We start from the raw sequence: 18,866 nt of genomic DNA on the forward strand, positions 1-18,866 counted from the left end.
CTTATGGGAAATATTGCTTCAGTTTTCATCGAATTCAGTTTTCGTCAGCCTTTCTGAAACAAATTAATGACAAAAACCGAGGTTCCACTGTATAAATAATATCTGCATTCATGAATGCATATTAGACCCACCAGTTGATGTGTACTGGACGTGTGATGTGATCTGTGCATTCTTGAACATCAGCAAAAATCAAACATTTCTGCTAACTTGAGCTCAATTTCAAGCTATTTTCAGTCGTAAAACCAAGCAAAATCATCTCTATTTCTGTAGTATATCTTCCATTCTATCAAATGAGACCAAGAAACTGAGAATACAACGAAACAAACCACATGAAAATATACTGTAAACATGCTGTTTTAAACCAAAAACACGGTCACAGTTTTTCTCATTATGCTCTATGTGCTGCAGGATTTTTTATATGGTGCATGATGAATGACTGTTATCCACTGAAGACACTGGAAGACTCTAAGCGAACATTAACCAAATCTTTAAATGGCCTAAGGAAAACATGAAGTTAGTTCAATGAAGAGAAATTTCAATTACTCCAATATGGAAAACTCAAGGAAATTAAAACTGCATCAGAGCATAAAACAAATTCCAACCACACAATAGAATGAAAAACTAATGTGAAGCACCTGGGAGTGATACTGTCAGAGAATCTCCCTTTCAAAGATCACAACAATGTATCTAAAACATCTGCTAGGAAAATGATACTATGAATAATGAGAACTTTCAAAACTAGGGATGCCAAGCCAATGATGATTCTCTTCAACTTCCTTGTTCTCTCTCTAGGCTGAAATAAATAATAAATGAAATAAAATAAAATTTTATTTCCAAACTAAGGTTACAATATGTGTTTACATTTCATAATTTGACTGGAAAAATGAAAGCCACTATCATGCTGAGGCATTTCAAGCAGACTTAACCTAATACTTAAAGACTACTTAAGTCTAGACAGGTAAAGAGTATTGCTGTACACAAACGGCCCCTTTAAAGGCAGGCAAAATTGGAGACCTGGAGAATGTACAGAGAATTTTCACGGAGCTCATAAGAACGATAAGGCCCCTAAATTACTGAGAACAGTTAAAGTCCCTTAACTTGTAGTCCCTGGAATGCAGGCAAGAAAGATACATGATAATATACACTTGGAAAATCCTAGAGGGACTATTTCAAATTTGCATACAAAAATCACTCCTTACGAAAACAAAAGACTGGGCACGAGATGCAACATCCCCAAACTGAAAAGCAGGGGTGCCACAAGTGTGCTAAGACACAACACAATAAGTGTCTGGGGTCCAAGACTGTTCAACTGCCTCCCAGCATACCAATAAACCCGTGGCTGTCTTTAAGAATGTGCTGGACAGGCACCTGAAGTCGGTACTTAATCGGCAGGGCTGTGGTTCATATGTCAGTTTGTGTGTGGCCAGCAGTAACAGCCTGGTTGATCAGGCCCTGATCAACCGGGAGGCCTAGTCACAGACCGGGCCACAGGGGAGTTGATCTCCAAAATCCTCTCCAGGTATACACTTACACATCGATCCTTTCTTTCATATCCAGACCCAATTTACCTCTTACAGCTTATCTGAGTGAGCTGAGTATCACGTAGTAGTACAACACAGCCAGCAAAAGGGTTAAAAAAAAAAGTCAATGTTCAAATGAATAAGAAAATAATAATACAGTACTGTAAAAGGAAAGTGTAAAATATCTGTTTATAATAAAATTAAACAGTGAACGTGTGAAATATAACATTAATTTTGATTTGCATTTTGAGTACTTGCTATGATTGGTTTTGGCCTTGTTTTAAAGAGAAGCTTTTTCCTAATAATTGCCTTGATAGTGTACTCCACAGACTGCTGTCTATGGCCATCTTGCAAACTGTCTAGTTCATCAATATCCATACCACTGGTGTCATTGCTGGAAACCCAAGTCTTTCTCATAACTGCAAGTGGCTTTTCAAGATCTTGCACTTTGCCATATAAGATATGATGTCCAATGATTAGAATTGGTGTACCCTGTGGATAAGAACTCATTATAAATAAAATATTTATTTATTTGAACATGATACATAGAAGTACAAGGAAATACAGTGGTTAAGTGTAACATGCCAAAGCCCCTTGTATGCAGAGCATTATGGGCAGGCTTAAAATTAACTTAAGATTAACTAAGCAAAGATATATTCAGTGGTAAACATTGTTGTAAACAGTTAACAATTAAGCAAAAATGAGTATTTCAAAGACAGGTCATATGGTCATTTACTGTGTTGCTGTGCATTCAGTAGAATGGAGTATTCTGTTAGATAATGTAACTAAAAATAACAAAGTTTGATTGGGTCACAGGTTAAACATTTATGAGATACAATTATTCAGTATTTATTTGGTTGTGGGTGAGTAAGTGATTTTTAAGAAGAGACTTGAATTTATAAACAGACAGTGTTTCTTTTATATTCATATCATATTCATATTCATATTATATTTATATCAATTGAAATTTTTTCTTTTAACACATCAGCTGTCTCCCACTGAGGTAGGGTGACCCAAAAATGAAGAAACACTTTCACCATCACTCACTCTATTAATATATACATAAAATAAAAGTTTACAATGCACGACAATTCTATCAACATTTTACGCACTAAAAACATTCACCATTTCCCCAGCTATCCACTAACAAGATTATAACTCATACATGACAAAACTGAAAAAACTTCCATTTTAACCCTTTGACTGTTTCAGTCGTATATATACGTCTTACGAGCCATCGTGTTTGACATATATACAGTGGACCCTCGACCAACGATGGCATCGTCTAACGTTAAATCCGGCTAGCGATACATTTTAACGCAAAAATTTTGCCTCAATTAGCGCTAAAAAACTCGACCAACACTATTCGTTCCGTCTGAGATGCGTCCACTTGTGGCCAGTGTTTACAAGCCAGCCAGCCACCGCGGTCCCATCCAAACATACAATCGGAACATTTCATATTATCACAGCATTTTTAGTGATTGCGCCTGCAAAATAAGTCACCATGGGCCCCAAGAAAGCTTCTAGTGCCAACCCTACATCAAAAAGGGTGAGAATTACTATGGATATGAAGAAAGAGATCATTGCTAAGTATGAAAGTGGAGTGTGTGTCTCCGAGCTGGCCAGGTTGTACGCAAAACCCCAATCAACCATCACTACTATTGTGGCCAAGAAAACGGCAATCAAGGAAGCTGTTCTTGCCAAAGGTGCAACTATGTTTTCGAAACTGAGATCGCAAGTGATAGATGTTGAGAGACTGTTATTGGTGTGGATAAATGAAAAACAGATAGCAGGAGATAGCATCTCTCAAGTGATCATATGTGAAAAGGCTAGGAAGTTGCATGAGGATTTAATTAGAAAAATGCCTGCAACTAGTGGTGATGTGAGTGAATTTAAGGCCAGCAAAGGTTGGTTTGAGAGATTTAAGAATCGTAGTGGCATACATAGTGTGATAAGGCATGGTGAGGCTGCCAGTTTGGACCAAAAAGCAGCTGAAAAATATGTGCAGGAATTCAAGGAGTACATAGACAGTGAAGAATTGAAACCTGAACAAGTGTTTAATTATGACACTGACAATGTTGTGAAACATTTTAGGAATGTCATAAAGGAACAGGAGGTACAGGCCTCTTGGGGCAGATATGCTGTGCGACAGAGGTCCAGTGACTCTCAAGCTGGTCCTAGTGGCATTAAAAGAAGAAGAAAAGTAACCCCGGAAAAGGACTTGACACCTCAAGTCCTAATGGAAGGGGATTCCCCTTCTAAATACTAACACCATCCATAGTCTCCCCTCCTCCCATCCCATCAATCATCACCAGATCTTCAATAAAGGTAAGTGTCATGTAATTGTACATGTCTTCTTCAGTTTGTGTGTATTAAAATTAATATTTCATGTGGTAAAATTTTTTTTTTTTCAATACTTTTGGGTGTCTTGCACGGATTAATTTGATTTTCATTATTTCTTATGGGGAAAATTAACTCGATTAACGATAATTTTGATTAACGATGAGCTCTCAGGAATGAATTAATATCGTTGGTCGAGGGTCCACTGTATACTCAAAAATTCTAGCGGCTTCAAATCAAGCAGGAGAAAGCTGGTAGGCCAACATGTGAGAGAATGGGTCTGTGTGGTCAGTGTGCACCATATAAAAAAAAATCGTGCAGTACGCAGTGCATAATGAGAGAAAAAAAGCTCCAACCGTGTTTTTGGATTAAAATGCCGACTTTGTGGTCTATTTTTGTATAGTATTTATGATTGTATTCTCGTTTTCTTGGTCTCATTTGATAGAATAGAAAACCTATTATAGAAATAGAGGTGATTCTGATTGGTTTTACTATGAAAAGAACCTTGAAATGGAGCTCAAAGTAGGGGAAATGTTTGATTTTTGCCGATGTTCAATAGTAAACAAATGATGTCATTGTCCAATAAATGTCCAACTAGCCATTCTAATATGCAGTCATGAATGGGTTGACATTATTTATACAATTATTACAATATTGTAGTAGTCTGCATAACAGTAAATCTTCTATTTTTTGTTTGAATAAAAATTCAAAATAGAAAGCAAGAGTAATATCAGAGGGGGCCTGGAGATGTGACTGATGAACAAAGAAAATGTTATTTTAGAGCCAGGAATGTCTACATTGTTCATTCTGGACCCTATTTCGAAATTGGCATATTTTCTAATTTGCGTGAAATTGGCCAAATTGCAAATTTCTGACCACGTTACTGGGTCTACCTGGGTAGTTGAAATCAGTATATGGGTAATTTCTTGTACTCAATCGATAGAACAAATGGAATTCTAAAGAAATAGCTATGAGTTTGGTTGACTGGAACAATGGAATTAGCTGAAAATAGGGCTCAAAGTGGGCGAAATCGCTGATTCGTAAATATCGCCGAGGTCGCTAACTTTGCGAGAGCATAATTCTGTAAGTTTTCCATCAAATTTCGTTGTTTTGGTGTCATTACCATCGGGAAAAGATTCTCTATCGCTTCATGAGATTTTTTTTTTTTCAAAAATTTTTCGACACCAGGAGACACCTCAGGATTTGGGGTTGTGACAGTCAAAGGGTTAAAAATAGAGTCTAAAATAAACAATGCAGACATTCCTGGCACTAAAAAAACATTCCCTATGTTCATTTTTCATGTCCCCAGGCCTCTCCTATATTACATTTGCCTTATATTTTGAATTCATAATCAGACAAACATTTACTCTATTTCTCAGAAAATAAAATATAACTAGGAATAATAATAGTAATAAAAATAATAGTAGGCTGGTGGACAACAACCACCCTGGGAGGTATTACCGTTCTGCCAAGCGAGTGTGAAACAGAAACCTGTAACTGTTTTACATAATGGTAGGATTGCTGGTGTCCTTTTTCTGTCACATAAACACACTGAATAACAGATATATCTTGCTACTTCTACTTACAATTAGGTCACACTACACAGGAATGCACATGCATATAAAAACATACACATATCTAGGTGTTTCTTCTTTTTTCTTAATAGTTCTTGTTCTTCTTTATTTCCTCTATTCTCCACAGGGAAGTGGAAAATAATCTTTCCTCCGTAAGCCATGCGTGTTGTAAGAGGCGACTAAAATGCCAGGAGCAATGGACAAGTAACCCCTTCTCCTGTAGAAAATACTAAAAAGAGAAGAAAAACTTTATAAAACTAGGATGCTTGAATGTGCATGGATGTAGTGTGAACAATAAGAAAGAGATGATTGCTAATGTTATGAATAAGAAGAAGTTGGATGTCCTAGCTCTAAGCAATACATAGCTGAAGGGGATATGCGAGCTTCAGTTTGGAGAAATAAATGGGATTAAGTCAGGAGTATCTGAGAGAGTTAGACATAAGGAAGGGGGTAGCAAAAATGTTGAAGGATCAGTTATGGAAGGAGAAGAGGGAATATAAATATATAAATTCAAGGATTATGTGGATTAACCCATAAAGGGTCCAGAGGCCAAATCTCAGAATGACAACCAGGGTCCAAGAATTTTCAAAACAAATTTGTTACAGTGGACCCCCGGATTTCATCCGGTGCAGATATCGTACGATTCGGATTTCGACCACTGTTTTGGGAGAAATTTTACCTAGGGTCTCGTACCTTTGCTCAGAAATTGTCTGTAACAGATGCGTCCACCTGCCTGGGATGCAGCTGCTCACACATATGTGACTCAGTCTGCTTCTGTCACTGGTTCAGTGAACAATACTCTGTGCATTCATCCAAAACATTCGTGGTAGAGGGTGGAAGTGATGGTGGTAGAGGGTGGTAGTGATGGGGGTAGAGGGTGGTAGTGATGGCGGTAGAGGGTGGTAGTGATGGCGGTAGAGGGTGGTAGTGATGGTGGTAGTGATGGTGGTAGTGATGGTGGTAGTGATGGTGGTAGTGATGGTGGTAGAGGGTGGTAGAGGGTGGTAGTGATGGCAAATAATTGAAGATGTTGAGAAATTGTTGTTGGTGTGGATCAACAAAAACAGTTAGCAGGAGATAGTGTTGTGGAGGCGATAATTTGCGAAAAGGCAAGGCAGTTGCATGCGGATCTCATAAAGAATATGCCAACAAGTCTTCAATAAAGATAAAAGTGATTTAAATGTTCATTTATCAATTAAAATTAGTGTTTTATATTTATTTTCTTTTTCTGTCTCATAAACACGCTAAGATAACAGGGATATCTTGCTACTCCTACTTACACTTTGGTCACACTTCACAGACACGCACATGCATATATATATATATACATACATCTAGGTTTTTCTCCTTTTTCTAAATAGCTCTTGTTCTTTTTTATTTCTTTCTATTGTCCATGGGGAAGTGGAAAAGAATCTTTCCTCCGTAAGCCATGCGTGTCGTATGAGGCGACTAAAATGCCGGGAGCAATGGGCTAGTAACCCCTTCTCCTGTATACATTTACTAAAAAAGAGAAGAAGAAAAACTTTATAAAACTGGGTTGCTTAAATGTGCGTGGATGTAGTGCGGATGACAAGAAACAGATGATTGCTGATGTTATGAATGAAAAGAAGTTGGATGTCCTGGCCCTAAGCGAAACAAAGCTGAAGGGGGTAGGAGAGTTTCAGTGGGGGGAAATAAATGGGATTAAATCTGGAGTATCTGAGAGAGTTAGAGCAAAGGAAGGGGTAGCAGTAATGTTAAATGATCAGTTATGGAAGGAGAAAAGAGAATATGAATGTGTAAATTCAAGAATTATGTGGATTAAAGTAAAGGTTGGATGCGAGAAGTGGGTCATAATAAGCGTGTATGCACCTGGAGAAGAGAGAAATGCAGAGGAGAGAGAGAGATTTTGGGAGATGTTAAGTGAATGTATAGGAGCCTTTGAACCAAATGAGAGAGTAATTGTGGTAGGGGACCTGAATGCTAAAGTAGGAGAAACCTTTAGAGAGGGTGTGGTAGGTAAGTTTGGGGTGCCAGGTGTAAATGATAATGGGAGCCCTTTGATTGAACTTTGTATAGAAAGGGGTTTAGTTATAGGTAATACATATTTTAAGAAAAAGAGGATAAATAAGTATACACGATATGATGTAGGGCGAAATGACAGTAGTTTGTTGGATTATGTATTGGTAGATAAAAGACTGTTGAGTAGACTTCAGGATGTACATGTTTATAGAGGGGCCACAGATATATCAGATCACTTTCTAGTTGTAGCTACACTGAGAGTAAAAGGTAGATGGGATACAAGGAGAATAGAAGCATCAGGGAAGAGAGAGGTGAAGGTTTATAAACTAAAAGAGGAGGCAGTTAGGGTAAGATATAAACAGCTATTGGAGGATAGATGGGCTAATGAGAGCATAGGCAATGGGGTCGAAGAGGTATGGGCTAGGTTTAAAAATGTAGTGTTAGAGTGTTCAGCAGAAGTTTGTGGTTACAGGAAAGTGGGTGCAGGAGGGAAGAGGAGCGATTGGTGGAATGATGATGTAAAGAGAGTAGTAAGGGAGAAAAAGTTAGCATATGAGAAGTTTTTACAAAGTAGAAGTGATGCAAGGAGGGAAGAGTATATGGAGAAAAAGAGAGAAGTTAAGAGAGTGGTGAAGCAATGTAAAAAGAGAGCAAATGAGAGAGTGGGTGAGATGTTATCAACAAATTTTGTTGAAAATAAGAAAAAGTTTTGGAGTGAGATTAACAAGTTAAGAAAGCCTAGAGAACAAATGGATTTGTCAGTTAAAAATAGGAGAGGAGAGTTATTAAATGGAGAGTTAGAGGTATTGGGAAGATGGAGGGAATATTTTGAGGAATTGTTAAATGTTGATGAAGATAGGGAAGCTGTGATTTCGTGTATAGGGCAAGGAGGAATAACATCTTGTAGGAGTGAGGAAGAGCCAGTTGTGAGTGTGGGGGAAGTTCGTGAGGCAGTAGGTAAAATGAAAGGGGGTAAGGCAGCCGGGATTGATGGGATAAAGATAGAAATGTTAAAAGCAGGTGGGGATATAGTTTTGGAGTGGTTGGTGCAATTATTTAATAAATGTATGGAAGAGGGTAAGGTACCTAGGGATTGGCAGAGAGCATGCATAGTTCCTTTGTATAAAGGCAAAGGGGATAAAAGAGAGTGCAAAAATTATAGGGGGATAAGTCTGTTGAGTGTACCTGGTAAGGTGTATGGTAGAGTTATAATTGAAAGAATTAAGAGTAAGACGGAGAATAGGATAGCAGATGAACAAGGAGGCTTTAGGAAAGGTAGGGGGTGTGTGGACCAGGTGTTTACAGTGAAACATATAAGTGAACAGTATTTAGATAAGGCTAAAGAGGTCTTTGTGGCATTTATGGATTTGGAAAAGGCGTATGACAGGGTGGATAGGGGGGCAATGTGGCAGATGTTGCAAGTGTATGGTGTAGGAGGTAGGTTACTGAAAGCAGTGAAGAGTTTTTACGAGGATAGTGAGGCTCAAGTTAGAGTATGTAGGAAAGAGGGAAATTTTTTCCTTAGACAAGGATGTGTGATGTCACCGTGGTTGTTTAATATATTTATAGATGGGGTTGTAAGAGAAGTAAATGCGAGGGTCTTGGCAAGAGGCGTGGAGTTAAAAGATAAAGAATCACACACAAAATGGGAGTTGTCACAGCTGCTCTTTGCTGATGACACTGTGCTCTTGGGAGATTCTGAAGAGAAGTTGCAGAGATTGGTGGATGAATTTGGTAGGGTGTGCAAAAGAAGAAAATTAAAGGTGAATACAGGAAAGAGTAAGGTTATGAGGATAACAAAAAGATTAGGTGATGAAAGATTGAATATCAGATTGGAGGGAGAGAGTATGGAGGAGGTGAACGTATTCAGATATTTGGGAGTGGACGTGTCAGCGGATGGGTCTATGAAAGATGAGGTGAATCATAGAATTGATGAGGGAAAAAGAGTGAGTGGTGCACTTAGGAGTCTGTGGAGACAAAGAACTTTGTCCTTGGAGGCAAAGAGGGGAATGTATGAGAGTATAGTTTTACCAACGCTCTTATATGGGTGTGAAGCGTGGGTGATGAATGTTGCAGCGAGGAGAAGGCTGGAGGCAGTGGAGATGTCATGTCTGAGGGCAATGTGTGGTGTGAATATAATGCAGAGAATTCGTAGTTTGGAAGTTAGGAGGAGGTGCGGGATTACCAAAACTGTTGTCCAGAGGGCTGAGGAAGGGTTGTTGAGGTGGTTCGGACATGTAGAGAGAATGGAGTGAAACAGAATGACTTCAAGAGTGTATCAGTCTGTAGTGGAAGGAAGGCGGGGTAGGGGTCGGCCTAGGAAGGGTTGGAGGGAGGGGGTAAAGGAGGTTTTGTGTGCGAGGGGCTTGGACTTCCAGCAGGCATGCGTGAGCGTGTTTGATAGGAGTGAATGGAGACAAATGGTTTTTAATACTTGACGTGCTGTTGGAGTGTGAGCAAAGTAACATTTATGAAGGGATTCAGGGAAACCGGCAGGCCGGACTTGAGTCCTGGAGATGGGAAGTACAGTGCCTGCACTCTGAAGGAGGGGTGTTAATGTTGCAGTTTAAAAACTGTAGTGTAAAGCACCCTTCTGGCAAGACAGTGATGGAGTGAATGATGGTGAAAGTTTTTCTTTTTCGGGCCACCCTGCCTTGGTGGGAATCGGCCAGTGTGATAATAAAAAAAAAAAATATTTATTTCTCATTGCTTTCTGTATATTTAACTATAGTTAATTCCAATAAAATGTATTTTTTGTTAATATTTTTACGTGTCTGGAACAGATTAAGTGGATTTATGTTATTTCTTATGGGAAATATTACTTCAGTTGTAGTCCATTTCAGATTTCGACCGACCTTCTGGAATGGATTAAGGACGAAAACCAGGGGTCCACTGTATTTTTTCTTATAAAATGGTAGAGAATCTTTTTCTAAAGGTAGTAAAACAAAAAATATGAAATATGATGGAAAACTGACGAAATTATGCTCTCGCGAATTCTGACGAGTCAGCATTATTTATGCATTGGCGATTTTGCCAATTTTGATTCCCATTTAAGGCCAATTACATTATTCCAATCAACCAAATTCTTGGCTATTTCACTAGTATTACTTCTATTTTATTGATTGAGCACAAGAAATCACCCAGTCAACTGTTTAAACTATCCAATAAAGTAATCGGAAATTGGTAATTTGGTCAATTTAACACAAAGTTCAAAATCTTCCGATTTCAAAATAGGGTAAAGAATAAACAATGTACGCATTCCTGGCACTAAACTAACATTTCCTCTGTTCATTAGTTATATTTTCAAGCTTTAAAAATGAATTCCATTTTGATTTTCAATTCACATAATGAATTTTGTATTCACATCAAAAAATGGAAGATTTACTTTTATGCAGTGTTGTAATAATTGTACAAATAATGTCAGCACATTCATAAACATATATTAGACCCACAAGCTGACGTGTATTAGATGCTGACGTCATTTGAATATTCTTGAACATCGGCAAAAATTTAACATTTCTGCTATTTTGCACTCAGTTTCAAGCCATTTTCAGTACTATAAGTAATCAAAATCATCTCTGTTTCTGTAATATATCTTCCACTGTACCAAATGAAACCAAGAAATAGCGAATACAACTATAAAAAACATACGAAAAAACACTGCAAATTCGCTGTTTTAATCCAAAATTACGGTCGCAGTTTTTTCCACTCATTATGCACTCCATTCTGCAGGATTTGTTTTATGTGGTGCACACTTACCTCATAGATGTATTCTCTCGTATCTAGGCCCAAATTTACCACTCACAGCTTATCTGAGTGAACTGAGCTCATGACGTAGATCTATTATGGCTTGGACCCTGGCTTCAAAGCCGTAGATCTACAGGACAGACTCTAAAAGGGTTAAAATAAGAGTCGGATGCAAAAAGTGTCATAATAGGTGAGTATGCACCTGGAGAAGAGAGTAATGTAGAAGAAAGAGACATTCTGGGAGATGTTAAGGGAGTGTGTAGGAACTTTTGAACCAAGTGAGAGAGTAATTGTGGTAGGGGGCCTAAATGCTAAAGTAGGAGAAACATTCAGAGAGGGTATGGTAGGGAAGTTTGGGGTGCCAGGTGTAAATGATAATGGGGGCCCTTCGACTAAACTTTGTATAGAGAGGGGTTTGGTTATAGATAATACTACATATTTTAAGAAAAAATAGGATAAATAAGTATACAAGATATGATTTAGGGCATAATGACAGTACTTTGTTGGACTACGAATTGGTAGATAAAAGACTGTTGGGTAGACTTCAGGATGTATATGTTTACAGATGGGACATGAATATATCAGATCACTTTTTAGTTGTAGCTACAGTGAGAATAAAAGGTAGGTGGGATACATGGAAAATGGAAGCAGCAAGTACAGGGAGGGGTGAAAGTTTATAAACTAAAGGAGGAGGAGGAGGCAGTTAGGGTAAGATATAGACAACTATTGGAGGATAGATGGGCTAGCGAGAGTATAGGCAATGGTGTTGAAGATGTATGGGGTAGGTTTAAGAACGTAATATTAGAGAGCTCAGAAGTTCATGGTTAACCCTTTGGGGGTTTCGGCTGTACTAGTACAGCTTATGCCCCAGGGTTTTTGACGTACTAGTATGCCTAAATTCTAGCGCCCTCAAATCTAGTGAGAGAAAGCTGGTAGGCCTATATATGAAAGAATGGGTCTATGTGGTCAGTGTGCGCAGTATAAAAAGAAATCCTGCAGCACACAGTGCGTAATGAGAAAAAAAAAACTTTGACCATGTTTTTGGAATAAAACAGCGAATTTGCACTGTATTTTCGTATGGTATTTATTGTTGTATTCTAGTTTTCCTGGTCTCATTTTATAGAATGGAAGACATATTACAGAAATTGAGATGATTTTGACTGGTTTTACAATGAAAAGTACCTTGAAATTGAGCTCAAAGTAGCAGAAATGTTCGATTTTTACCAAAATTCAAAAGTAAACAAATCATGCCAAGTGTCCAATACACGTCAACTGGTGAGTCTAATATTCTTTCCCAAGTGTGCTGATATAATTTATACCATTTCTACATTAATGCAGTAGTCTGCATAACAGTAAATCTTCTATTTTTTTGTGAGAATAAAAATTCAAAGTGGAAAGCCAAAGAAATATAAGAGGGGCCTGGGGATGTGACTAACGAACAGAGAACTTGTTATTTTAGTGCCAGGAATGTCTTTATTGTTTATTCTGGACCCTGAACATCAAAATGGTATACAATACCAACAGGTTGTTAGGTAAGACACATATGCAACAGTTAGACAACTTTATTCCGAAACGTTTCGCCTACACAGTAGGCTTCTTCAGTCGAATACAGAAAGTAGGCAGGAACAGTAGAGATGTGAAGGCAATGTAATCAGTCCATCACCCTTGAAGTCGTAGAATTTGAGGTTGTCAGTCCCTCGGCCTGGAGAAGTTCAGTTCCATAGTCAGGAACTATCTCCTGACTATGGAACTGAACTTCTCCAGGCCGAGGGACTGACAACCTCAAATTCTACGACTTCAAGGGTGATGGACTGATTACATCGTCTTCACATCTCTACTGTTCCTGCCTACTTTCTGTATTCGACTGAAGAAGCCTACTGTGTAGGCGAAACGTTTCGGAATAAAGTTGTCTAACTGTTGCATATGTGTCTTACCTAACATTCTGGACCCTATTCAGAAATTGGCATCTTTTGAAATTTGTGTGAAATTGGCAAAATTGCTAAATTCTGACCACTTTATTGGATAGTTGAAATTGGTAAATGGGTGTTTTCTTGTACTCATTTGATAGAAAAAATGGAGTTCTAGTGAAATAGTTATGATTTTTGTCGACTAGTACATTGGAATTGGCCGAAAATAGGGCTCAAAGTGGGCAAAATCGCCGATGCATAAACATCGTCGAGACCGCTAAATTCGCGAGAGCATAATTCCGTAAGTTTTCCATCAAATGTCATACCTTTCGTGTCATTATGATTGGGAAAAAGATTCTCTATCTTTTCATAAGAATTTTTTTTTTTTTTTTTAAATTTTGGTGACCCTGAGAACAAGTCTCTGAGAGGGCCTGGCGACCCCCAAAGGGTTAAAGGAAACTGAGTGTGGGAGGGAAGAAGAGAGATTGATGGAATGATGATGTAAAGAGAGTAGTAAGAGAGAAAATGTTAGCATGTGAGAGGTTTTTACATAGTAGAAGTGATGCAAGGAGGGGGTAGTATATGGAGAGGAAATAGAGAGGTTAAGAGAGTGGTAAAGCAATGTAAAAAGAGAGCAAATGAGAGAGTGGATGAGATATTATCAACAAATTTTATTGAAAATAAGAAAAAGATTTGGAGTGATATTAATAAGGCAAGAAAGCCTAGGGAATGAATGGATCTGATAGTTAAAAAGGAGAGGAGAGTTATTAAATTGAGAGTTAGAGGTATCAAGAAGATGGAAGGAATATTTTGAGGAACTGTTAAATGTTGAAGGTGGGGAAGGTGTGATTTCTTGTATAGGGAAAAGTGGAACAACACCTTGTAGGAGTAAGGAAGAGCCAGATGTGACTGTGAAGGAAAAGTGCATGAGGAAATGGGTAGAATGAAAGGGGGTAAAACAGCTCGAACTGCTGGGATAGATAGAAATGTTAAAAGGAGGAGGGGATATAGTTTTGGAGTGGTTAGTGCTTTTCTTTAACCCATAAACGATCCAAACGTATATATACGTTCACTACCCCAGTGCCCCGAATATTTTGAAAAATAAAAGAAAAAAATTTTTTTTTTAATGAAAATAAAGAGCACATTTTTCTAAGTGTTATAGGATTAAAATAAAAAAAATAGGGTCAGTACTTACTGAGATATGAGGCTGCAAAGTTGGCACTTAATGCTCACCTGATGGCAACACAGAGTCCTGCCGCTTGCAGAAGTGTTGTCAATATACCATTTTTCTCATTTTTATATTACATATTTTATATAATTTTTATGTTCTGATAATTACAATTTATTGTAGTTCTTGTCATTTCATAACCAATCTTTGTTCTGACACTAATAGTACAGTATTTGGTACTGAAATTGTACTCAAACTGTCACAAACACATTGACAGGTGGACATTTACACCTGCCTTGTTCATTTACTATTGTCTAGGAATATATACAAAGTACATGCATTTATAGGTCCCAGCAATGTTTTGGATACACAGGAGTACAGAAGAAAAAGAAGGAAGAAGGAAGGAGGAGGATGAAGAAGGAAGAAGGAAGGAGGAGGATGAAGAAGGAAGGAGGAGGATGAAGAAGGAAGAAGGAAGGAGGAGGGGGAGGAGGAGGGAAGGAAGAGAAGGAGGAAGAAAGGAGGAGGAGGAGGAGGAGGAAGAAGGAAAAAATTCCCTTGAAACAATGTGTAAGACCAGATATGAGATGACATTTGATGGGCTCCAGCAAGGGTGCAGAGATAAGATGAGATAGTGCAGAGATAAGAGGAGATAAGCTATGACATTTGATGGACGCTACTGAGGGTACAGAGATAAGGGATGACATTTGATGAACTGGTATCTCTGATTATCTCTCTGTCTTATTTCTCTGTCTGCTTGTCTCTTTCTGTCTCTCTGTCTGTCTCAGAGAGAGCCACTGTGAACCGACAGGTATTCTTATGCATTATATCTACAAGCACAGTATAGCACTTCAGGTTTTTTAGGTTATCCTAGGTAATTTACACTTTGTATAATCGTATTTGTGTGTACCTATGAGACAGACACAGACAGACAGAGACAGACATAGACAGAAATACACAGAGACAGATAGACAGACCCTAAACTTGGGGTTAACATCACTTTCCTCTTAAAAGGGGAGTGTTAATATGACATTACATCAGTGAATCCTTTGTGTTTGCCTCACTGTTTGCTCTAGCTGGCACTCAATATAACTGGCACTCCCACAAGGTACTAAGTGGTCCCAGGTTTTTTTTAATATGGTGCACACCGAGTGTTAAGACCCATTCTATGCTGACCAGGCATCTCAGGCCAATCGTGCCAAATTTGGAGGCAGGAAAAATAGAACGTATATTTACATTTGGGGCACTAGTGATACGAATGTATATATACGTTTGGACTGTTTACAGGTTAATAAATGTATGGAAAAGGGTAAGGTACCTAGGGATTGGCAGAGAGCATGCATAGTTCCTTTGTATAAAGGCAAAGGGGATAAAAGAGAGTGTAAAAATTATAGAAGAATAAGTCTGCTGAGTATACCTGGTAAAGTGTATGGCAGAGTTATTATTGAAAGAATTAAGAGTAAGACAGAGCAGGATAGCAGATGAACAACAAGGCTTTAGGAAAGGTAGGGGGTGTGTAGACCAAATGTTTACAGTGAAACATATAGGTGAACAGTATTTAAAGGTAAAGAGGTTTTTGTGGCATTTGTGGATTTGGAAAAGGCATATGATAGGGTGGATAGGGAAGCAATGTGGCAGATGTTGCAAATATATGGAATAGGAGGTACATTACTAAAAGCAGTGAAGTTTTTATGAGGATAGTGAGGCTCAGGTTCGAGTGTGTAAGAGAGAGGGAGATTGTTTCCAAGTAAAAGTAGGCCTTAGATAGGGATGTGTGATGTCACCATGGTTGTTCAATATATTTACAGATGGGGTTGTAAGAGAAGTGAATGCTTGGGTGTTGGGAAGAGGTGCTGGATTAAAACACAGAGAATTTAACACAAAGTGGGAGTTGTCACAGTTGCTCTTTGCTGATGACACAGTACTTTTGGGAGCTTCTGAAGAGAAGTTTCAGAGTTTGGTGGCTGAGTTTGGTAGGGTATGTAAAAGAAGGAAATTAAAAGTGAATATAGAAAAAAGTAAGGTGATGAGGATAACAAAAAAAAATTAGGTAACAAAAGATTGGATATCAGATTGGAGGGAGAGTATGAAGAAGGTGAATGTATTCAGATATTTGGGAGTGGACGTGTCAGCAGATGGGTCTATGAAAGATGAGGTGAATCATAGAACTGACGAAGGGAAAAAGGTAAGTGGTGCACTGAGGAGTCTGTGGAGACAAAGAACTTTATCCATGGAAGCAAAGAAGGGAATGTATGAGAGTATAGTTATACCAATGCTCTTATATGGGTGTGAAGCATGGGTGGTGAATGTTGCAACAAGGAGAAGGCTGGAGGTAGTGATGTCATGTCTGAGGGCAATGTGTGGTGTGAATATAGTGCAGAAAATTCATAGTTTGGAAGTTAGGAGGAGGTGCAGGATTGCCAAAACTGTTGTCCAGAGGGCTGAGAAAGGGTTGTTGAGATGGTTCAGACATGTAGAGAGAATGTAACAAAACAGAATGACTTTGAGAGCGTATAAATCTGTAGCGGAGGGAAGGCGGGGTAGGGGTCATTATTATTATAATCAAAAAGAAGCGCTAAGCCACAAGGGCTATACAGCGCGGGGTAGGGGTCAGCCAAGGAAAGGTTGGAGGAAGGTGGTAAAGGTGGTTTAGTTTACGAGGGGCTTGAACTTCCAGCAAGCATGCGTGAGCATGTTAGGTAGGAGCGAAGGGGACAAATGGTTTTTAGGACTTGATGTGCTGGAGTGTGAGCAAGAAAACATTTATGAAGGAATTCAGGAAACCCAGCAGGCCGGATCTGAGTCCTGGAGATGGGAAGTACAGTGCCTGCACTCTGAAGGAGGGGTGTTAATGCTGCTGTTTTATAACTGTAGTGTGAGCATGCCTCTGGCAAGACAGTGATGGAGTGAATGGTGCTGAAAGTTTTTCTTTTTCGGGCCACCCAGCTTTGGTGGAAAATGATCAATGTTTTAACCCTTTGACTGTCGTGGCCATATATATACGTCTTACGAGGTACTGTGTTTGACGTATATATACTCATAAATTCTAGCGGCTTCAAATCAAGCAGGAGAAAGCTGGTAGGCCCACATGTGAGAGAATGGGTCTGTGTGGTCAGTGTGCACCATATAAAAAAAATCCTGGAGCACGCAGTGCATAATGAGAAAAAAAAACTGATCGTTTTTTTAATTAAAATGCCGAATTTGTGGTCTATTTTCGTATGGTATTTATGGTTGTATTCTCGTTTTCTTGGTCTCATTTGATAGAATGGAAAACATATTATAGAAATAGAGGTTATTTTGATTGATTTTACTATAACAAGAACCTGGAAATGGAGCTCAAAGTAGGGGAAATGTTTGATTTTTGCCAATGTTCAAAAGTAAACAAATGATGTCATTGTCCAATAAATGTCCAACTAGCCATTCTAATATGCAGTCATGAATGGGTTGATGTTGTTTATACAATTATTACAGTATTGCAGTAGTCTCCATAATAGTAAGTCTTCTATTTTTTGTTTTAATAAAAATTCAAAATAGAAAGCAAGAATAATATCAGAGGGGCCTGGAGACATGACTGATGAACAAAGAAAATGTTATTTTAGACCCAGGAATGTCTGCATTGTTCATTCTGGACCTTATTTTGAAATTGTCATACTTTTTAATTTTCGTGAAATTGGCCAAATTGCACATTTCTGACCACATTATTGGGTAGTTGATATCGGTAAATGGGCAGGTTTTTGTACTCAATCGATAGGAAAAATGGAGTTCTAAAGAAATAGCTATGAGTTTGGTCAATTGGAACAATGGAATTAGCCAAAAATAGGGCTCAAAGTGGGCAAAATCGCCGATTTGTAAATATCGCCGAGGTCGCTAACTTCGCGAGAGCATAATTCCATCAGTTTTCCATCAAATTTCGTTTTTTTGGTGTCATTACAATTGGAAAAATTCTCTATCATTTCATAAGAATTTTTTTTTTTTTAAATTTTGCGACACCAGGAGACACCTCAGGATTGGGGGTTGCAACAGTCAAGGGGTTAATAATAAAAAAAATATAAAAAATAATTTTATTTCTACAAATACATGATACAACTTCTATAGACCATAGCTGGCATCATGACATGAAAACAGGTGCCGCGTGCCTCGTTGTGCTCCGGGTTTTCTCGTGTTTTCACGGTCGCTCTTACGTGCTAGAACTTTAATTTGTGCCATCAATCCTATACGATACATCCCTCTAGCGCCTGGAACTAATCTTGGGTGGAAAACATTATATACTGAGCCAAAAAAGGAGAATTAGTGTGCACTACCTAGCAGAGTTTACTGCCAGAGGGGAATCATAGGCCTGTGTTCCGTGTGCAAAATAATAATAATAATAGAACTTTTCTTTGTCAGAGGAAAGAAAGTCTCCCTGATAACATTGTGTATACATAGTGTATAGTGTATACTACAGTGGCTCCCTAGTATATAGATGATAAAGGCTAAAGTGTCATTTGAAAACAGGTGAATTTGTAAATGAAGTGATAAGCCTATAGAGGCAGGTGCCAGAAGTTGCCAGAAACTTACCACAGTGGTCAGCTGTTTTAATAATCTTTCTGGCCAGCTAGTGTACTCGCAT

General features: G+C 38.4%; 1 protein-coding gene across 1 annotated transcript in view; it reads right to left on the reverse strand.

Annotated features, from left to right (window-relative positions):
• Positions 1-810: 810 nt before the first annotated feature.
• LOC128689796 (chromosome transmission fidelity protein 8 homolog) overlaps positions 811-18,866 on the reverse strand; it is a gene marked incomplete at its 5' end in the record, with an annotated part of 32,568 nt that continues 14,512 nt past the window's right edge. Inside the window, 1 exon segment of the mRNA XM_070087491.1 lies at positions 811-2,012. Coding sequence (XP_069943592.1) covers positions 1,749-2,012 — 264 coding nt within the window.

The sequence above is a fragment of the Cherax quadricarinatus genome, chromosome 22 (assembly GCF_038502225.1).
Source record: "Cherax quadricarinatus isolate ZL_2023a chromosome 22, ASM3850222v1, whole genome shotgun sequence".
Lineage (NCBI taxonomy): Eukaryota > Metazoa > Arthropoda > Malacostraca > Decapoda > Parastacidae > Cherax > Cherax quadricarinatus.